The sequence below is a fragment of the Manis pentadactyla genome, chromosome 14 (genome assembly GCF_030020395.1).
Source record: "Manis pentadactyla isolate mManPen7 chromosome 14, mManPen7.hap1, whole genome shotgun sequence".
Classification (NCBI taxonomy): domain Eukaryota; kingdom Metazoa; phylum Chordata; class Mammalia; order Pholidota; family Manidae; genus Manis; species Manis pentadactyla.
This window is the reverse complement of record NC_080032.1, coordinates 7,550,884-7,571,280: the sequence shown is the minus strand read 5'-3', so window position 1 is coordinate 7,571,280 and position 20,397 is coordinate 7,550,884. Positions and strand designations below refer to the sequence as shown.

The 20,397-nt window shown below is 49.7% G+C and overlaps 1 protein-coding gene across 1 annotated transcript; it reads right to left on the bottom strand.

Moving 5' to 3' along the window:
• Window positions 1–1,940: 1,940 nt before the first annotated feature.
• On the bottom strand, window positions 1,941–20,374 carry SF3A1 (splicing factor 3a subunit 1). Its single transcript, XM_036908785.2, has 16 exons — window positions 20,177–20,374; window positions 17,319–17,440; window positions 12,155–12,359; window positions 10,804–11,061; window positions 9,775–9,849; window positions 8,915–9,065; window positions 8,398–8,591; window positions 7,425–7,542; window positions 7,068–7,253; window positions 6,237–6,358; window positions 5,889–6,134; window positions 5,145–5,352; window positions 4,500–4,654; window positions 3,402–3,503; window positions 3,217–3,288; window positions 1,941–2,452 (listed from the first exon to the last, which is right to left on the bottom strand). Exons 1-16 carry the CDS (start codon window positions 20,237–20,239, stop codon window positions 2,351–2,353), a joined length of 2,379 nt encoding a protein of 792 aa, XP_036764680.1. The 5' UTR covers window positions 20,240–20,374; the 3' UTR covers window positions 1,941–2,350.
• Between the last annotated feature and the right edge of the window lie 23 nt (window positions 20,375–20,397).

Here is a 20,397-nt window from a genome sequence, read left to right as displayed (position 1 = left end):
CCTGTCATGCAAGTCTTGAAAATTATAGTGACTCTGAAAACATCAAGTTGTGTCCAATTTTCACAGAAGTCCCACAAAAGGAACATTTCTCCCCATTTCACAGTCCGGTCCTATGTAGCAGTGAGGACAGAGTAGTCACCAGGAATGGAAGAGCTCCTTTGGCCTCCCAAAGCCTCACTGGCTACATGACCTTGGGTACCCACCTCATCCGAAAAACTGGGCGAGGTAATAATCCTCAGAGGACTGCAGTTGAGAATCAGAAAAGCTATGCAAGCAAGGCACTGCCTACATGCTGCAGGTCCTAATAAACTGCACAGTGCTGGGCCACATGCCGGGCCTGTGGCCGCTGATAGCTACAAGGCTACACGGTCAATGAGCCTTCTGCAGCTCAGTGAGCCAGGACAGATGTTCATTCAGGAGCTCTGGGAAACTGGGTTTGGGTCCCAGAGGGTGGCTGAAAAGACCCATTCACTCACATTCCACTCAGCAGCATTCCTGGCCTCTAGAAACAGCCTCTGTCACAGGGTCTGCCAATCTGCGGAAGAGAATGCCCTGACACCAGGCCCTGCCCCCACCCCAGAGCCAATCCTGGGAAGAAAGGAGCGCTCAGAGTGTGGGACTACGCCAGGTCTCCTGACCACTCCCATTTTCCCTTAGAACAAGAGCCATGTGGTGTTCAGGGGGATTTTTGGTGTTGGTCTTAGAGAAGGAGACAGCAGTGGGCTCACTTTAAGCACCAAAACCATGGAGCCCACCTTGGGAAGACAAATTTCAGCCCTGGTTCCTAAAGCAATCTCTCAGCAACGAAGCAGGAGGCAATGTCAGAGGATGAGGAGTAACATCGCATCAATCAACTTAAAAATGGGAGGGATACAGCAGTTTACAATGGAGCCATACAGCTGGCACTGTAGAAGGGCCACCTGCACCCTACACCTTGAGTTAGCTTTTGAGCTTGGTCAGGGGAAGCAGGAATGGGGTGACAAGAATATGGTTCTGTGACCTTGGGAATGGCCTCACACCTCTGAGCCCTAGAGATGATCTCATAGGGCAGCTAGGAGGACCAAATGTGGGGACTGCAAAGAAAAGGCATTGGGAATAAACACATGAGATCTTCAGGTTTAAGTTTAAAACCAGGAAATGGTTATCAACAGGCTCACACCTTCCTCTCTCTGAACATCCATGGTAGAGCCTACCTCCCTGTGACAGCATATTCCAAAAATAACAGCCTGTGTCTGGCCGTTACTAGGGGGCAAGGACCGTGACAAGTGTTTTGCACACATTCCCTATTCAACTTCTTACTGTGTGACTGTGGGCATGCAACTCACCCTCTCTGTGCTTCAGTTTACTTAAGTATGAAACAGGAATACCTACCTCAGGATGACAGGAGTTAAAATTGACTAAGTGCTTAAAAGAATTAAGAGTAAATTGGTTAGATTTTATGAAGTCCTTAGAGTAGTTCATGGCCTTGGTACAACAAAATATTTTTAAAATAAATACTTTTTTAAAACCTCATCATGTCCCTATGCTCACTTAAGGCAAGCCACCTACCCAAGGTCACAGAACCAGTCAGGTGATTTCGGGCCGGCAGGAACTACCCTCGAGCCTACTCTGCATGTGCTTCTCTGCTGCCCAGTGACCCAGTTACTGCTTCTCATCTGTCCTTGTTCTTCTGTGGGCCTGGCATTTTGCCAGCATCCTGTATTAGTCTGTTAAATACATGAGGCTATGCCTTTGGAGAGCCCAAAGATTTTTAAATAGCAACAAAAATGTATCTTCCTGAGAAGGCTTCAAAAAAGACCTGATGATATCAAGACTTTAGTTAACAGCCTTGCATTCCCCCGGGAGAAGAGGAGTCACAAGGCACTGGGCCATGTCACTGCCTCAGGTCTCGACAGGGCACAGGTGGCCAAGGACAAATCTTATGATATTTATTTCACAAAAAGGGTCCAAGAGGTTTATTAGGCAGCCCATGGTCAAGATACAAAATGATTAATGACAGTAACAACCAGTCAATCAGCAAGTTGCCAGATGGCACTATGACACTATTTCACAGGACATCCCTGGGTTTACATTTCCTAACGGGCTGCCCAAAGAAATGAATCCCCTTAAATCAAGACCCAAATGTAAAGGGATTCCAGAGACTACTGGGGAAAGAGTGGCTAAAAAGCCCTATCTTATTAATGAGGGAGGGTCTGAATGGGGCTGAAATTCTGCAGGACAATCTGAATTTTTAAACTTAGTTAAGAGAAAAACAAACGTGCAAGGCAGGGTCTTCTGGGTCTGGAGCAGGGCGTCAGGGACAGGAGAGACAAACGGCAGGGGCTGGGACCTGACAGCAAGCTTCTTTCTTCTACTTCTTCCTGCCGCCTCTCTCCTTGAGGGCCAGGTGGATGACGGCACCATTGGCCATGTTGTAGTAAGCCAGCGAGTTGGAATCCTTGATGAAGATGCCCTGGGGAACAGACGCGTGCCTTAGTGCGGGGCAATCTCGCCTTGGGCACATCATACAGCCTCACAACTCCCAATGTCTGTTTACAACCCTGAATTTATATTGAAGGAAGGAGGGGCAGTGGGGGGAGGGGACATGGCCCAGGGCAGGACTAAAGGTCTCCGGTTCCTCCTGGAATGTTTTCCTTCCTCCTCCCTCCTCCCTCCCTTCCTTCCTTCCTTCCAAAGTTGACACTGACCAACCCCATGAAATTCTGACTCTCAAATCCTAAGACCTTTAGAGATCAACTAGTCCTACAGCCTCATCTTACAGAGCAGGAAACTAAGGCCCAAAGTAGAGATTTGTCAAAGTTCAAAGAGGGAAAACACAGCAGGCCTCTGTGACGTGGCAGGCTGAACTGGACTATCATCTCTGTGTCCAGGGACAAACCCAGGCTCCCCAAGACCACACTGGCTGGGATTCTCCACTACTGGGCCAGAAACCCACCAGAGCATTCCCACATTTTGGCCCCAAATATCCACCCTAGCCACTGAGGCAGAGAGTTTGTCAAACACCACATAAAACTGTACTGTGCCCCCCCACCAGAGCCTCATCCTGCCAAGCTAACCTAGCCCAGCACTCCCAGCCAGCACCATCATTTCTAGGATGGACTCAAGATGGCCACATCCAGGTGTCTTCCCAGCCCTTTAATGCCACAGAGGATTTACGTTTCTGGAACAGCAGAAGCATGGTGATCCAAGCAGCAGGACCACAGACACCTGACTCACCTCATACTGCAGCTTCTGTTTCCCTGCAGGCATGCCCGTGGCTTCATGAATCTTCACTTTGATGACAGAGACCTATGGGACCAAGGAGAGGTCCTTTACCCCACTGCTAAGGTCAGCTGGAGGAAGCTGCCCCTTGAACTCTTGGTCCCCAGCACCTGATGCCAGCTGGTAGCAGCAATTCATACCTGGTCTGTGAGTGGGAGGGTGAAGACCAGCACCTGTCCATTCAGTTTCCATTCTGTCTTATCCTGCATGTTGGGTACTTGGACTTTGATAGACACTGGACCCTGCAAAACAGGAAGTGGCCATTATGCCTGGGAGCCCTGAGTCAATTAGGAACTATGCTCCGCTATTCCTGGGCCAGTCCACACAATGTCACCTCACCTTCTGGGCTCCTGGACTCTGGCCCAATTCACTACTGACACCACTTGTAAAGTGGCTCAAATCACTCCTTTTCAAGATTTGGTCTCTCTTCTTTAAAAGGATCCTTACCCAGCCTACTAGTGAATCTGGAGTTGAAGAAGTGATATGAAAATGCTCTGCAAATTCCCAAGAAGCACCACAGGGGGAAAGAATATGAGCTTGGAGGTCAGAAGACCTGAGTTCCCAGCTCAGCTTCCCTGCTAACTAGGTCTCTCCAAGGCTCAGTGCAATGTCTGTAAAGCAGTTGATCACCAACTGCTGTGTGGTACTGTCATGAGCACTAAGTGGCCAAGTGCCCATAAAATGTGTGGCACTACCCTGGCATTCGAGTAAGTACTTGGAAAGTGAGAACTATTATCAGAGGGAAAAAATAACGAAAAAATTTTTGGTCAAATGCATTGGGGGAGTAGAACTGGGATGGTTTCTGCATCCCACCAGAGCCTAACAGCTTCCCTAGGGCACAGCAGTGCGAGCTTCCCACCTTCCCTTATTTCCAGCACCCCAGCAGGATCCCCTACTACGGCTGTAGCTGGATGCAAAGGCCACAGAGAAATTAAAAACTGTACCCAGGATTTCCTCCAGGTCCTGGGCCCCTTTCACACCCAATCCTGCTGCCTGTGCAGCTGGGTTCTCCTTGCTGGCCCCCATAACAATAGTTCACACAAGGGGGGACCACCAACACCATCTGTTCCTCCCACTGCTGACCCCACATCTAATGTGTACTCAGAAACCCTCCCAAGACCTCCAGTGGCTGACCTTGGCCCCGAAGCTAAAACTGTGGAAGGATAGGGTGAGCCAGGGCGTGTGACTGGGGCAGGACTGGGCCTCCCGGCTACAGGCAGCACTCTGGGACCCCATACCTTGTTCCTGCGTAAGAACTCCTCCTCAGGCATGAGGCTGTCTTCTGTCTTCAGTTTCTTAGAGGTAGGCTCATCTTCCATGGGAGGCGGTGGGTGGACAGGGGGCATTGGGGCTGGAGCTGGCACAGGGGCCACAGGAGGAGCAGGCACAAAGGCTGTACATAACAGGAATAAGCAGCTCAGTAAGTGGGGAAAGGGACCCAGGACCCAGGGCTTCTGAGAGGTGAGAGACTGCAGTAGTATCCCATTTCTCCCAGGCAGAGGTGTGAAGAGCCACTCCTTGCTGAGTCTGGCAGCCAGCAGGTTCCCTGGCAGGGTGACCTGGGAGGCTGCCCAGATTAGGCAGCAGAGGACTGGCCAGAGCAGATGCCAGCTGACAGCAAACACCGTCAGGTGTCTGGGCCTGCCTGGGCCTAACCCACGTGGAGTGCGGACTCCAGCTCTGCCACATCAGCCTACCTCCCCCAGGAGCCGTGCTCCCCAGCTCCCAGCTTAGGGATTTGTCGCATAGGGAAGCCAAAGTTCTCCTCCTGGCTAGACCCCCAGATGCAACAGAGGGCACCGCCACCAGACACCACTCTGCTCAGTGTGGCCTGTAGTGCTGACGCACCCAGTGGCCTGGAAAGTGACATGAGGGACACTGACCTGTTGGCACAATCATGGGTGGTGGGCGGGGTGCCATGATAGGAGGGGCCGAGGGAGGCATGGGCACCACATTGATCCTCGGTGCATGGATGATAGGTGGCATAGGGGCGATCACTGAGCCTGGGGGCAGACGGACCACTGATGCCATTGGGGGCCGGGGCATAACAGGTACTGCAGACACAACTGTGGTACGAACAGGTGGTGGCATCTGTGGAAGAGAAAGGACCCACAGGTCAGAGGAAGCCAAGGCTGGATCCCAAGGTACACACAGCTCGCCACTGGCCACCCGTAGCCTTGAGAATGGGGGCTGGGCAGCCCTGCCTCAGCACCCAGGGGTGGCACACTGCAGCCTCACGCCGGGCTCTGACAGGAAATATGCCCAGAGAGGCCCAAGGAGACATTCTTTCCACGTGGACTCAACCAGCTGCTTGTGGCAGACACTGAGAGAGCCACTAAAGAGGCTGACCTCAACTTAGCCTCGTGAAGACAGGCCAGCAGTCGACAACCCCTTCAGCCCTCTTTGCCCCAAGTGTGCTTCACATTTGCCACTTGCCTCCGTCCCTGTTCCGACCCTCCCACACAGACACAAGATCAGGTCAGAGGTTCCCACTTCCAACTGGAGGGGTCTTTCTCAACTCAACCCACTGGGCATCCGGGCACCACTGCAAGGGAGCTGCCCTTCTCAGTTAATAGTGTCCAACCCCAAGAAGCAAACTCTAATCCACAAGGCGGCTGCAGGCTTACAGCAGGGGGCCGGGGCACAGAGGTGATGGGTGGGGCCGAGCTGGGGATGTTGGTGGCCGAAGACGGAGCTGGGGGCTGCTGGGGGATCTCATTGGGCTTGCTGGGGCCGATCTTCTCCTTGGTGTCATCTTCCGGCACCAGGCCCTTGGCCTTGTGGATGGCCTCAATCTGCTCCTGGAGGGTGATATTGGCCTGGGCAGCCTGCTGGGTGCGGGCCATGCTGCCAGAGTGGCCGTCCCAGGTCACCTGCAAGGGGAAGCAATACCATAGCCTGACAGAGCTCCTGGAACCAACCCCACGCGTGGGAGTCTGAGGACCGGAAGGCACCAGGCTGCATCTGAACCACACCTTCTCCTCCGGCTTCTGGATCTCCTCCTCACCGATCTTCTTCCCGATGGCTGTTTCCTCCACACCGAAGATGTCAGTACGCCGCTCAGCCAACTGTTTCAAGCTGCTCTCAATATCCAGACCTGATACAGTCACAGAACAGAAGCAGAGGTGAGAAAGAGAAACTAAACCAGGCACCCTTCCAACAAGGCTGCAAGCAGCTTTCCTGGTGCAGGTGGAGGCTGATCGCAGGGGATGAGGCTGACTCGGGTCCCACCACAGCAGGCCTGTCCTCGAAGCCTGGGAGCAGAGGCCCGATCAGCACTAGGCCTGTAAACCAGAGCTTGCCCAGCCCCTGGACTTACGCAAGACAACTCAGACATGGTTACACAAGAGGCCAAGGAGCAGTCAGCACCAAAAGCCTGGTCCTCCTGCCTCTGCAACGGTTCCCTCCCTATCATGCTGCTTCTCACACAGCAGTCCCAGGACCACTGCGTCTTATTTCAAGGTGCCTGGGGTACTTTAGCCATCGGAGTCCTCAGTCCAGACAGCCCCCAGAACGAGCATGCCTCCCAGCTACGGTCTTGCTCTAGAATGTCAAAGGGCATGTGCCATCCACGTCAGGTGTCAGCCTTTGGGGGAATCCTACAGTCCTTCTAGAAAGTCCTTCCAGGAAACACGGAATCTTTTGTAGCATCACAGGCTGCACCTATCCTCAAGCTTTTGTTGACCTCACTTTTTGTTTCCTGTGTTTGCTTAAAACAAACTGCAGTTTAGAGATTTTCATGGGCCAAAGCTAGTCAGGGCTGAGTCAGAGAAGGGGTAGAGCCTGAGTGGGGAAATCCCCCTCACCTGGTGCATACACTTCATCATCACTCTGCTTCTCACGGATGGAGCGATCTCGCTGCTCCAGCCAGCGGGGGTCAAGAAGACCGATGCGCATGTGTTCCTGCATTTTGCTGGCAGGGATCTTCTCTCCCGTGATGGGGGACACAAGATACTCATCTGGAGCAGGGGCTGGAGGCAGGGGCTTGGAAGCTAAAAGGAAACAGATGCTTGAGTGAGAACACTAGGTGGCAGCCTGGGGTAAGAGGGCACTGGATACTACGAAGTCCTCCTCCCAACATGAAGCCTGTGACAAGCTGCCTCGAGCCCTCCTAGAAACAGACAGGTCCAAGGAACATGTGAGGGTAAGAAAGCAGGCCCTACCTTTGGGGTCATAGTCCTTCCGGACAATGACCTGGTCTGGAGTGGGGGGCAGAGGCGGAGGCATTGGTGTCTCTGGGGGTGGGGGTACTTTCTGCCCTTCTTCTTCATCATCTGAACCCTGAAAAGCAAAGTAGTGACAGGACTCAGAGAGAGGCTAAGAAGCCAGCTCCCTGTAGCTGAGCCCTGGTGGCTCTCAGGGTGGCAGGAGACTAGGCCCCTGCCAGCCAGTGTCTATGTGCTAAGCCTCCTGGGGCAGCCGGCCAAGCTGCTTCCTCAGCATGAATGGAGCGCTGGGGACTGTGATGCTGACACTCCGCCCAGGCACTTCCAGCAGCTGGCACCAAGCAGTCCCAGGAGGCCAAGGGCACTTAACATGCTGGGGAGGGGTGTGGGGAGCAAGCTGGCACTCAAGGATAGCCGCTCATGGAGCAATGCTGGGAGGAAAAGAAAAAGTCCATTCCCACAGACACAGAGGCCTTTTCTTCTCGGGCTTGCACACAAATTCTCCCTGAGGGCAGGAGGGCCACTTGGCTCCGGAGCCTCTACGCCTGCTTGAAGGGCCTGCCTTGAAGAGGGTAGAGGTGGCCGAAAAGCAGCACAGACTACGCTTAGAAAAGCTCTGGGAACTGCTCGTCATTTAGGCCTAAGCTTGAATGCATCAAATCATGGTGCACTTCCCAGAAAACTGGCATGGAGAGGGTGGGGAGCAGGGCCTTTGGGCAAAAGGGGAAGGTCACAGACCAGAGCCAGCACAGCTTTCCGATCCTTGCTTGTGAATGCATCTTTGTTGCCTGACTGGGAAGAGGCTCTGTGCTGCCTGGGCTTACGCAGCTGCTCAGACAGGGTATCTTGTTCAGGACCCATACCTCCTTTAGGTTCTGAAGGGAGCTGGACCCGACCCTGGCGGCGAGCACCCTACCTCCTTGGACCCCAGGGGAGAAGGTAACCCCCGCAGGCCCTCCCAGGGGCATACCTCATCCATATCTTGCACTTGGGTGTCCTGGTCCAGCTGGGAAGGAGGCTCCTCTGCCTTCTCCTGTTTCTCGTCTTCCTCATCAGACTCAACCTCCATCTCGACCTCCTCACTCTCCCCGAACTTCTCGTAGCGCTCCTGGATGAGGATGCGGGCCCCGAGCTCCTCCGGGGTGGTGGGGGGAGGGAAGTTCCCTGGCAGAGGGCGAGCCGGAGTCAGAGGGAGGCCTCACGGACATTCTCTCTCTCCCCCTTCGAGCGCTTCACGGGCTTGGGCTGACTTCTCTCCTATCTCCAGAAGCCCACCCGGGGTCTAGCACAGTATTTGCTAAAATTGGGTTTAACTAGGGCAATGCGGTAAAACTGAAATCTTTCAGAAGCAGCGATGAAACAGAAATGAAAAAGCCCTCTGAAGAACTCTGGTGACCCCTGGGAACTGCTCAACAAGAACACCCAGAAGGCTCTGAGCTCCTGGCTCCCCGTCTGGAGTCACAGACTTACCTTCCTCACAGACCCACCTTGCTCATTGGGTTGGAAGTCCACCGTTTCCACCACCACAAAATCATGCCAGTCGATCTGCGCATAGGCCACCCGCTCCTTCTCCTTCTCCTCCTCTTCCTTCTTCCTCTCGCGCTCCTGGAACTTGGCCCACTCCACTCGGTAACACACCTGAAGGGACAGGGAACAGCACGGGCTGCGCTGAATCAGTGGGCTCCTGACCAGGCTGCCACCTGCAGGACACTCACCAAAGTCAGCATCTCCTACACAACAGGAGGCTGCTCTGTCCTTAAGAGGAAGTTTCCGGAGAAAACTATGCTATTTGCATCTGGTTTCAGGCAGGCCCAGGGTATGGCCCAAGATGAAAATTCTAAGTGCCACAGAAACCTTCTGTCTGGGGTCCAACGGCAGCTGTTTGTTATAAACTCAGAGTTTTGTTTGAGTTGGTAAGGGGCCCTGTGCTCAGAGTAGCAAATTCCCTCCCAGAAAGCCTGCATGACAGCCGAGTACCCATAAGAGAAACAGCAGTCTGAGAGCCTGACAAACAAAGGCTTTCATGCCGCCACCCAGAACAGCCAGTATCAATATGCCTGCGGTGTCAAAAGGCCTATGCCACCATTGAACCTGTTCAGGAGTGGGCTTCTAGCAAAGGGAGAAAAGAGGGGAACCTAGTGAAGCTGAGAGCAAAGCACAAAGCTGGGGAGCAGAGAATCCAGGTTCCTCTGCCCTTTGCAGCCATAAGGCCTTTCTTCCCACCAGTCCTGTGCCTGGAGCGTAACAAGGCACTGCCTCAGAGACTATTCCTATTTCTAAACACAGAACAGAAGTCATGCAATATCATTAGCACTGTAAGTAACTGGTTATGAGAAATTCAGTTTACCTGGTCTAAGACTTCTCGAGGATTCTCAGCCTCTTTCTTGAGCTTTGTAAATAATCCTTTAGGCGGAATCAAGATCTGAAACACAGAAGTGTTAAGATACCCATCAGCACAACACGGAACAAAGAGGTGGCCTTTCAGGGCATGTGAAGTCACAGAAGGGAGAGCAAGGGATTCCGGGTCCCAAACCCAGCTCCATGAGTCTGTGTGACTTTAGGCCAATTACCGATCCTCTGTAAGCTGATTTCCCTCTACAAAATAGTGACACCACCACTTAAGTTGGCACCATCAACTTAAAAGGTTGCTCCAAGGATTAGCAGGAAAGTATGCAAACTCACTGGCAGACCACCCAATACGGACAATATGCGATCGCTGTTTGCAGAGGATGGATCTGCTCCTACCCTTTGGAGATGCTACTAGGCCTCCCCTGATGATCCTATTTAAGACTGGAGCCCACAAGCCCCACCTGCCTTGATTTATGTCCCCTGCTTTCTCTTTCTCCATAGTACCTATCACCATTTGACCTTCCAAAAACATTTCACTTGCTTATCACCCCTTCACTAGACCAAGAAATTCCATGAAGACATTATTTCTCTGTCTTCTGTTTACTATCCTCTCTCCAGCACCTGGAACAATGTCTGACACTCAATGTATACATGCTGAGAGAATGAATGCTGACTTTTTTGCTCAAAAGAGGCAGTCATCCCAACTATCCCAACAGCATCTACTGTCACTGGCAAAGTGCCTCAGCCCCACCCCATTCTCCCTGTACCTCCACCCCAAGAATTGTTCTGCTCCTAGAGTCTCCCATGGCTAGTGGGAGACACCAGTGCCCTCAGGTTAGAGTACTAAATACCCAAGTTCTGAGGGAGAAGGGAGAAGAAAATAACAGAATAAAAAAGGATCTGGGGATCTTAATCCAGGAAACAGTCCTCTGTCTGTCTGTTTGCAGACAGTGAGTGCTTAGAGTGCTCCTGGTGAGATGACTTGCTCCCCAGGACCCAGTGCCCTGGCCCCACCCTGCCCAGGCACCTTGGTATACTGTTCCACCAGCTTCGTGAAGTAGTTGAAGAGACTGTGCTGTGGGCGGAGGAAGTCAAACTGGTAGTTGCGCTGCTCTTTCTGCATCAGCTGGGTCAGGAACTGGCGTCCATTCCTTGCCACAAACTGAGCCGTCAGCTTCACTACATCCAGGTCGAAGGCTGAGATGGAAGGGGGGTCTGCGATGAACTCAAACTCAGGAGGGGGTTCTTTGGGCACAATGCTCTCTTGGATCACCTGCGCTTGGACCTGAAATGCAGAGGGAGTGTGAGCAAGCGGCACAGAGGTGGACTGGCTCCAGAGGGGGTGAGAACGAACCGCCGGCAGGACGGCGGGCACCACTGCACTTGTTCATCAAGTGTACACCAAGGGCACATTGTATGAGAGAACTCTAACTCATGAGAACCCTCATTTCTTGGCTAATTGAGGCCTCAATTCTCTGAATGGCTTCAAGTAAGATCTGTTCCCTTCTGTGTTCTGCTGCTGCCCTGAAACCCAGGTCCAAAACCAGGTGGCAGAAGATCTGACAGGAAAATGGCTTATTAAAATAAATCTCACCTAAAAGGAACAGAGGACGTAGTAAGCCCTAATAAGTGGGGATGAAACCACTAGACAGAAGACTTCCACATTCGTTAACTCATCTGGCCTCCACAAAAACCACAAGGTAGACAGAACAGGTACTGGGAATCCTTTTTATAGATGAGGAAACTGAGGCCTTAGGAGTAGTAAATTACGATGCGAAGTCTCAGAACCTGAGTCAACCTTTCCCACTATAAAAATAAGGGGCAGCTTTTGCCACCATGATTCAGGGACTAGCCTAGGTCTACCCAGGAGGCAAAATGTGCCAACCCTTCCCATCTTCACTGAAACCCTAGTAGTCCATAGCACTGGGCCCAGTGCTGAGGGGGACACTAGGGCAGATCAGATGGAGGAGCCTTAGGAAGGTGAACCAGGAGGGAGGGATGGCACAAAAGCGGTCCACAGCCACATCACAGCATTGCCCTTATACCCTTGACCCAGGCAAGGAGGGGCTGAGAACATGGACTTCACAGAGTCCTGACTGTGGCCTTGGGTAAAATGCACTTTCCCAAGCCTCAGATTCCTCATCTGTGAAATGGTCACCCTGCTGGCGCCCCGTGAGGCTCCTGAAGCACCGGGCAGAGCCTGACAAGCAGCGCTCCAGAAACAACAGCTGTCAGCAGCACTTTGCCGTCTGGCCCAGGGTGTGCCCTTGTGAGACAGGGTAAACCCTCACTCCTCTCCCTGGGGGCTGTGAGGTGTGCAGGCAGAGCCCGGGACCCTCCCTCAGCCCGGGGGAGCACAGGGTGGGGCTGGTGCCCACCTTCTGGGGCAGCTGCTGCTGCGCAGCCTGCTGCTGCTGCATGACCTTGGGGATGGCGGCTGAGGGCTCCTGAGCCTTCCCCTCCTTGAACTCGCTGACCTTGTGGCGGTAATAGGCATGGTAAGGGTCGTTGGGGTTCAGGAAGTTGAACTTGGGGTTATTGATTTCGTTCTGCCGTATCCTAGCTTCAAATTCAGGTCCATTTCTAGAAGGAAGAAAGAATTAACATCACAACCCCTGCAACTGCTCAGACCCAGACCACCCATCTGAGCTTCTGGCCACCACCCCTCAAACAGGCCCGCCCCTCGGCAGAGCAGAGCTCCTCCTCCAGATTCCAGGCGCCGCTGCCGGTGTCCCCGGCCGCCTCCGGCCCAGCACAGGCCTCCTCTACCACAGGGCTTCCCAGGACCGCCCCTGCCGCTCCTCTGCCAGGCCAGACGTTTCCAAACCGTCTGGTTTTTCTTTTTCAAAATTTATTTACCTTAAGAAATGTATTTTAAAAAGCAGGCATATATTACTACTTCAAATAACAATCAGAATAGCTTTACTAATAGGTGGCAGTTATAAAATTAAATGAAAATAAAGTAATGTACTTAAAGTTTAGCTCAAAGTTTGCTGAGACTGGGGCCAGTTCTCTTAGACAAAAAGAGGGAGGACTGAGTACTGGGGAGGTGTTCGAGGTACCCTAGCACCAAACTGAGACTCTGTTCTTTGGGTAACAAGAACAACGGAAAAAAGAAAATGAAAATGTAGAGAATTTGATTTTATGCTTCATCGAAGTACTGCCTAAAATCACGTCATATACTAGAGGGTGAGGGCCACACAGGAAACAGTTCTCCAAGGACTCAGATCCCTGCCGCTCTGCGGGCACATTCAGATGACAGGGGAGCAGTTAAGATCACCGGGAGTTCTCCCATCTCTCTCTGTAACTGGGACAGTTTTCTACATACCTCTTGTTTGCCTTTAAAACTTCAGGATAATGAAAAACGTCCTCTCATGATGTTTAGAAAACCCAGATTTTTTTTTTTTAAAGAATCCCAATGGTGTCACACATACACAGCACCTATATCAGTCAGAAAGTGCACTAACTTTAAAGACACAAAATGTGAACATGTTCAAGTTCTGGGTTCACTACTGACTCACCAAGTTACTGAACTTTTCTTTGACTTGATTTCCTATGTGTAACATGTGCCTAACACCACCTTATCCTCTACCTTGAAGTACTGTTAAGATTAAACTAGTTAAGGAGATGCCCAAGTCTTTCTGAATCAAACAGTGGCTTGCAAATACAAGGGCTGTCACTCCTATGAAGGCTAGAAGAGGCTGTTCCAGAAACATTAGACATGATCTGGATATTAGACATCGGTGGGGTTTCTTCTGCCCTCCAGCCAAAGCCCAGCACTGAGAGCTATCCCAAACATACCCAAGGACAGCTCCAGGGCTGGTGGCACCCAGGCTGCTCCACTCTCTTCAGCCTTTCACATCCTGGCCCTGATGAAGAGACCACAGGAGACAGGGTACAGGCATCGCTGTGACCAGATTAGGACCATAACAATCTGTGCCAGGACGGTGGTCATCAACACCTAGACTAGCTCCTCCCCAAGTCCTGGTCATGCTCACGCTCGGCAGTGTCACCAACACCATGAGGTCTCCACATGACAGTATGTTAGTCCAACTAGAACTTCCTGCTTGAAGAAGAAGCACTCTTCCCCCTCTTTAAAGAATGCAAATCACATGCAAGGAGGGAGGTGAATCCACACTTAAATACTGCTAAATCAGGCCACCATACCCAGCAAACGCCCGGGGGAGACAAAGGGCTGCTGGAAAAGGGGGCTCTGGCTGTCTCCTCTATCACTGCCTCCTAAGCCATGACCTCACCACATCTGGGAACAATCGGAAAGATACAACAAACAGGCAGAAATGTTCATTCCAAGTTACTCTGATGCTTTAAGTTCATGTTAATTTTAGAATTATATTCTCTAACACAAGGAATAGATTTCAGGAAAAAAAGACATGCTCTGACTCAACCCAGCTGGTGGGACTTTGTAAGCGTAATTTCCACTTCAGTTTCTTGACAAGAAAATGCAGGGAATGGAAGGAAAATTAGAGAAAAAACACTCCTTTTGGAAAAAATCACACTTGGTTGCATGTGCCATCAATCAACATGTGTGAACAGAAGTGAAGCAGACTTCTTTTATCCTTTTTACTTGCTTTCTTTATCCCAGAGTGAGATGCTGGTCTGTACTTTCAATGCAACATAAACAAAAGCAAGTCCTCAGATTTTAGAAATGCCTACATTGCAATCATCATAGCCAAAAATAGATCTAGAGATGTGGATGTGTGCATTTATTTTTAAGGGAACTTGGATACACTCTTACTTCTGTGGCAGCAGAGGTTGGCACAAAATTATTAGAAAGGCACTTGGCAAAATGTTTTAAGAAATCTTTAAAAATGTTCTTTCAAGCCAGTAGCATACCACACAGAATCTCCTAAGGAAACAATCTAGAAAGGAAAGAAAATGCTTAGAGACTTCCCTATAGCTTCAATTGCCAAACTGAAAATGTTGCAAACAACCTTCAAGGAAAATACAGAGGCGATGGCCAAGTCAAGGCCTGTCACCTCAAGGTGGGGCGTCCTCTGCAGAGAGGGCCACAGAGCATCAGGAACCGGGCAGCACATGGGAAAAGGCTTCCACCACAGCTCGAAAGGGAAAAGCAGGATGTGGAACTATCTCTACTAGTATTATAAGGATCTAAAAAAGGATGCCACAGGCCAGAAGGAAACAGGAAAAAGTGAAAACAGCTGTAGAAACTATTCTTGTAGTGAGATTGTGGTGATTCTTCCTCCAACACCCTTTTCCTATTTTTTCTGTTTTTAAAATATCAGGGGAAAGGGGGAAGAATGAGTGTTGCTATGAGACATTAAACATTTATCATAGACACAACACCTGCTGCCCAAAATCTGACACAGACTGATAACGTTCAACTGAGCATAGAACAGTTTTAACCCAATACTTAGATTAATCAAAGGTTTTGAAATGTGTTATGAATCCACATGGATTTCACTGTGTCCATGTGAAAAGATACAGTGAAAGATCTCAGCCAGAGTAACCTCCTTCTGTTTCATTTTGTTAGGTTAGGAAAGGAAGGGCCCATCTATTAAATGATGTACTGCAATGGGGATTCTGCCAAGGGGTCGAGGAGTGGCCCCAGGGAAAGCATTCTGCCCTGACTGAGGACAGCAGTCGGCCCTGAGCTGGCTGCTTCCAGTTAAGGAGATGTCCAGTTTGTCGAGAAGCCAGAAATCAAGGTTTATTGTGCAATCTCCTCATTTTAAACAGTGTCATCTAACTCAAGTTTTAAGAAAATATCGTGAGGTCAAATAAAAGATCTGTAGGCTAGATGTGGCCTGCTGGCTGCCAAAGATACTTTAAATACACTAAACTAAGAAATGTATTGACCTTTGGAGTCAAGTGGCCATCGAGAAGATGCCATCCCAAATAGTGAATCTGTGGCATCTTACTACACTGACAGACAGTGACTGCATTGGGGTATGGGTAAGGACTTGATAATATGGGTAAATGTAGTAACCACATTGTTTTTTCGTGTGAAACCTTTAAAGAGTGTATACCAATAATACCTTAATAAAAAATTTTTTGAAAAAAGCCATCTGCCCCGGAAGATGACTGGTTAGCCAGAGACAGGTAAGATTCCTCAAGGGAGGAACAACCTAAGACAGGCACAGTCGCAGGGGGCCATCTGGTGAGAAAATGGGGAGCAGCAGAGGTGAGGCTTAGAACCTCCCCCCTCATGTTCTGAGAGAAATCTTCTGCATACGTGGATGTTTTATTGCCCTTGTCTAGCTCGGATTAACACATAGTCTACAGGCACACACCTGATCATCTACATTTGCTCTCTTACAACACTAAACTCTGTTTTCTACCTTTATCTCTTATCTACCTACCACTTCAGCATTTTATTAAAAATAATAATAATAGAGAAATGTGGTATCCACATATAAATCAAGTTTAAAAATCAAATGAATATTCATATTTGAACTGTTTATAGTTCATAATGCATGAACAAAACCGAAAGCTTCTGTGATGACTGCCCTTGCACTGTTCACCATGTAACTTATTCACTATGTAAGAATTTGTACTCCATGTAAGAATTTGTTCATTATGCATCAGAAGATTGGAAACTGACAAAAATTAGGCTTGGGGTGGATTAATGATTGTGCATTGAGTATTGACCTCCCTATACAGAAATTTATTGTTGTTAACAACTATTTGATCAATAAATATGAGAGATGCCCTCACACACACACACACACACACACACACACACACACAAATATATATATATATATATATATATATATATATATATAAACACACTTCCAATTGTAAAATAAATAAGTAACCGGGATGTAATGTATAGCATAAGGAATATAGTCAAAATATTGTAACAGCTTGGTCTGGTGATAGCTGGTACCTAGAATTATCATGTATATAAATGTTGAATCACTGTGTTGTACACCTGAAACTAATGTAATGTAATACTGTTGTCAACTACCCTTCAATTAAAAAAAAAAAAAAAGCCATCCGATGAAGTGTGAGCATATGTAAGTACGACAGGGAAGGATGAGAGGAACTTGGACTAATTTCTATGCCACCTAAGAAGACAGCTAAACCTTCATGCTGTGCCTGAATTGAATCCAGTCCCATTACCTCCCCTGCCTCACAACTCTGAGGTGGCATTTATTCCATTTTGCACATGGGTCATTTGAGGCTCTGAGGAATGTAGTCCTTGCACAATGAGAATGATTAACTCCCTTTTTTGTCTTCCTCAAGCCAGCAGCTCAGATAAAGATGCACAGAGTATCCATCCATGACAGAACAGCTTTCCAGGCTCTTCCTCAGCCCAATGTGGAAGCACAGGCTCCTGGTGACTCTGGGGCTGGGGTGACTCGCACTCTGCCACTAGCAGGCTGGAGACATCAGTCCTGCCCGTTGCCTATCCCACCACATTGTGGTTTTAGATGAGCTAACAGACCAAAGCTGACAATGATACTTTAAACACCTAGATGTCACCCTTAGGCAGATTCAGGAGCCCCTGGTACTAAGTCTACCTGTGACTCACATGAGCAGAGGTAGCTATGTTACCTGGCCACAAAGCTGGCGGTCTTGTCAACGATATTTCTGACCTCTGGAGGAGGGTAAATTATCCCCACCACTGGCTTGGAAGGAGTAGAATCCTCCTTTGAAGATGCTTCTTCTTCTGTGGGCTGTGAAAATAGGAAAAGAAAATAAGGTCTTTAAGTTTTTGGCTTTGGGCTGGTTCCCTACCATTAAACTCCTCCAAAATATTACTGAGAATACAGATTCTCCCCCATTGACGTCTCTCACGTTAAGGACCCTCTGCTCTAGAAGAGAGGTTCTCTTAACTACACTGTGCTTGTATGGGGCTCTCCTGGGAAACGAGTAAAAAGAGCAGCCTTTTTTGGCTTCCCCCAGCTAGACTGTCTCAGATGCACCAGGAATCTGCATTTTTACCAAGTGAACAAGTGATTCAAATGCAGGGAGAGATCTGACCACATTCTGAGAAACCATGTTCCAGAATCTAGAAGGCCAAGTCTATCTCCTGCACCCAAGGACGTGCCTGGCATGGGATATTTGGCAATTGTTTACTGAACAAAGAAACGGAAACTCCTTGCTGGCAGCTCTTTCTGCCCTGAAAGCCCTTTTTACATCCATTCCATAATTTTAACCACCACTCAATGCTCAAATATTTTGTCAAACTCCATTGGAATACTTAATATTAATTGTCCTGTAAGTTGCAATATCCCTTCCTTACTAGCTTCTTCCCCTCAGTAAACAAAGGGTCAAATCTCTCATCTTAGAAAAATAAAAATTTCCCCTTTGTCCTCATGCTCCTGCGGCTGCCCTCTCCCCATCTCCCTCTTCCCCTGGTAGCTAAATGTCCTGAGTTCTTCCAGTCTCGCCTTTCCCACTTCCTTACCTCCCATTTGGTTCTCATCCATTTCAAGCGCTTCTGCCAAACAGCCAACTACAGTGGTTACCTGGCTATGACCAGTGACAACTTCTTCACCAACTCTCCACTCCTCAACCCCCAGGTCCTATTCTCACCTGTCTTTCCTTCCTGCTCACCATTCCATCCAAGTCTTCTTCCTGGCCGTTTCACCACCTGTCCTATGTTAGGGATCCCCAAAATTGTGTTCTCAGTTGCCTTCACAATATTCACGCTGTCCTCAGGCATTCATGGCCACATCCTCTGCTCCTCCACCACCTCTAGGCTGAACGATCCTGGCCAAATCGATGTCCCGATCACTCTTGTGTGCCACAGAGCTTCAGATCCAGCTGACTCCTGAGCACTTTGACTGCTAACCTCTTTCCTCATGAATGGCCAACCAGGTACCGAGGCATCCAGACCAGAAACAGTGGCCTCCTGTCCCTCCGCCTCCACATAACATTTATCAAGCATAGAATAGGTTCCATATACTTTCCTTAGCACTTCAAATATATTAATCTTATAACTGCTACAAAAGCCCTATCTCCATTTTAAAGGTGACAAAACAGAGGAATAACGGAGAAGCTAACTGGCCCAAATAGCAGAACCAGGATTCCAACACATCACTTTAGCTGGAGAGCCTGCACCACCAGCCATTCCGGGCCTTGGAGCTTGCCAATCCCAATCCCCTTTGTCCCAGCCCCCTGCCACAATCTAGGCAGGGCGCTGAGCATTTTCTAAAATAACACAACCTATCTGTCCTTCGCAAAATTCTCCACATCACTACCTACGTACCTGAATTTCTGCAACAGGTATGTCACCATCTAGCTTCAAACTCTTTCTTTTCTCCCCATTGTCTATTAGGAAAACATCAAATCCTCAGAAATGCATCTCTTGCCACCACTTTCCCAACATTATGCTTCAACCACACTTTATTTAGCTCTGACCAGAGGAACCACCTGATTCCTACCTTGGTATCTTTGCACTTATCTTGTATGATCTTGCTTCTTTTTTCCCAAGTGACTGGGAAAATGCCAATAATACATAAGTACTTAAAATATTTGTGGAAAGTGCATGGACTTCTTCTGTCTTGTTCCCCACTACATTATGAATGCAAAACAGCAGTCAGTGTACAATATGAGCTCAACAACTATTTGTGCAATGATAAAGAATGCCATTTCCCTTTCCCAATCACCTGTCTGGTGAACAAACTCATCCTTCTAAAAGCCACTTACCTCTAACTCTTGTGGGCTTCACCTACCTTAATTTCCCCTCTACCCCACCAAAGCGATGGTGATTAGATTACCATCTCCTTTGCACCTGGTACTTGTATTACAGGGCCTATCATATCATCTTTCCCCCTCAGCTGATTGAGATCTTTTGTAGGGTTTGGGCAATAAACATCTCTTGAATATTCACTTGTAACTGTCTCCCCACTAGTCTGTGAGCTCCCTACGGATGGAGCTGTGCTTCATTCATTCAGGTGAAGTCGAGCCTGGGTACAGTGTTTGACTTTTAGAGTAAGCACCGAGTAAATGCTGAGAAGCAAAATTCAAGGATGTACCGTGCAATCTTGGAAATTCGGGATTACTGTGCAATGGCTGGGCGGGGGGCCCAGTGGCCCCAATTACCAGAGAAGGCCGGTGTACAGGCTGGATCCGTGCTTCCAAACTTTAATGAATCACTGTGGGACCTTGTTAAAATGCAAATTCTTATTTAGAGGGTCTGGGGTGGAAACTGCATTTCTAATAAACTCCCAGATGATGCGGATGCTGCTGGTCCGCGGACCACACTTTGAGAACTACAGTCTTGGGAGCTCCTTTTGCTACCAGAAGGCAGTGCCAAGTGGGGAGCGCGTTGCCTCCTGGGACTTGCAGTCCCTCCAAGCTCTCCGAAGCGGCCGCTCCTTCCTGCGCGAGAGGAGCCCCTGCGCCGGAGGGGAGGGCCCAGGCCTAGGGTCGGGCGGCCAATCGGGGTGCAGGGGTCGCGGTACCTGTTTAGGCTCGGTGGCCGCGGGCGGCGGCGGGGGCACCGCCTGCACGGGTCCGGCCGGCATGACTGCGACGCTGAGGGCTGCCAGTCCGCCTCGGTGTACGTGAACAGTGCGTTGTCAAAGCAGTTTACCCGCACCGACGGCCCGAGAAGCTCGTAAGATGGCGGTTGCCGAGCGAGTCGCGGAGAGGCCAGGCTGACGTATTTCCTGCACGCCCCTTC

Coding starts and splice junctions, on each gene's coding strand:
- SF3A1 (XM_036908785.2), bottom strand. CDS start 20,239: ATGCCGGCCGGACCCGTGCAGGCGGTGCCCCCGCCGCCGCCCGCGGCC. Junction 5,353..5,888: donor CTGTGCCCCGGCCCCCTGCT/GTAAGCCTGCAG, acceptor TCTCTTCCACAG/ATGCCACCACCTGTTCGTAC. Junction 2,453..3,216: donor AACAGAAGCTGCAGTATGAG/GTGAGTCAGGTG, acceptor TCTGTTCCCCAG/GGCATCTTCATCAAGGATTC.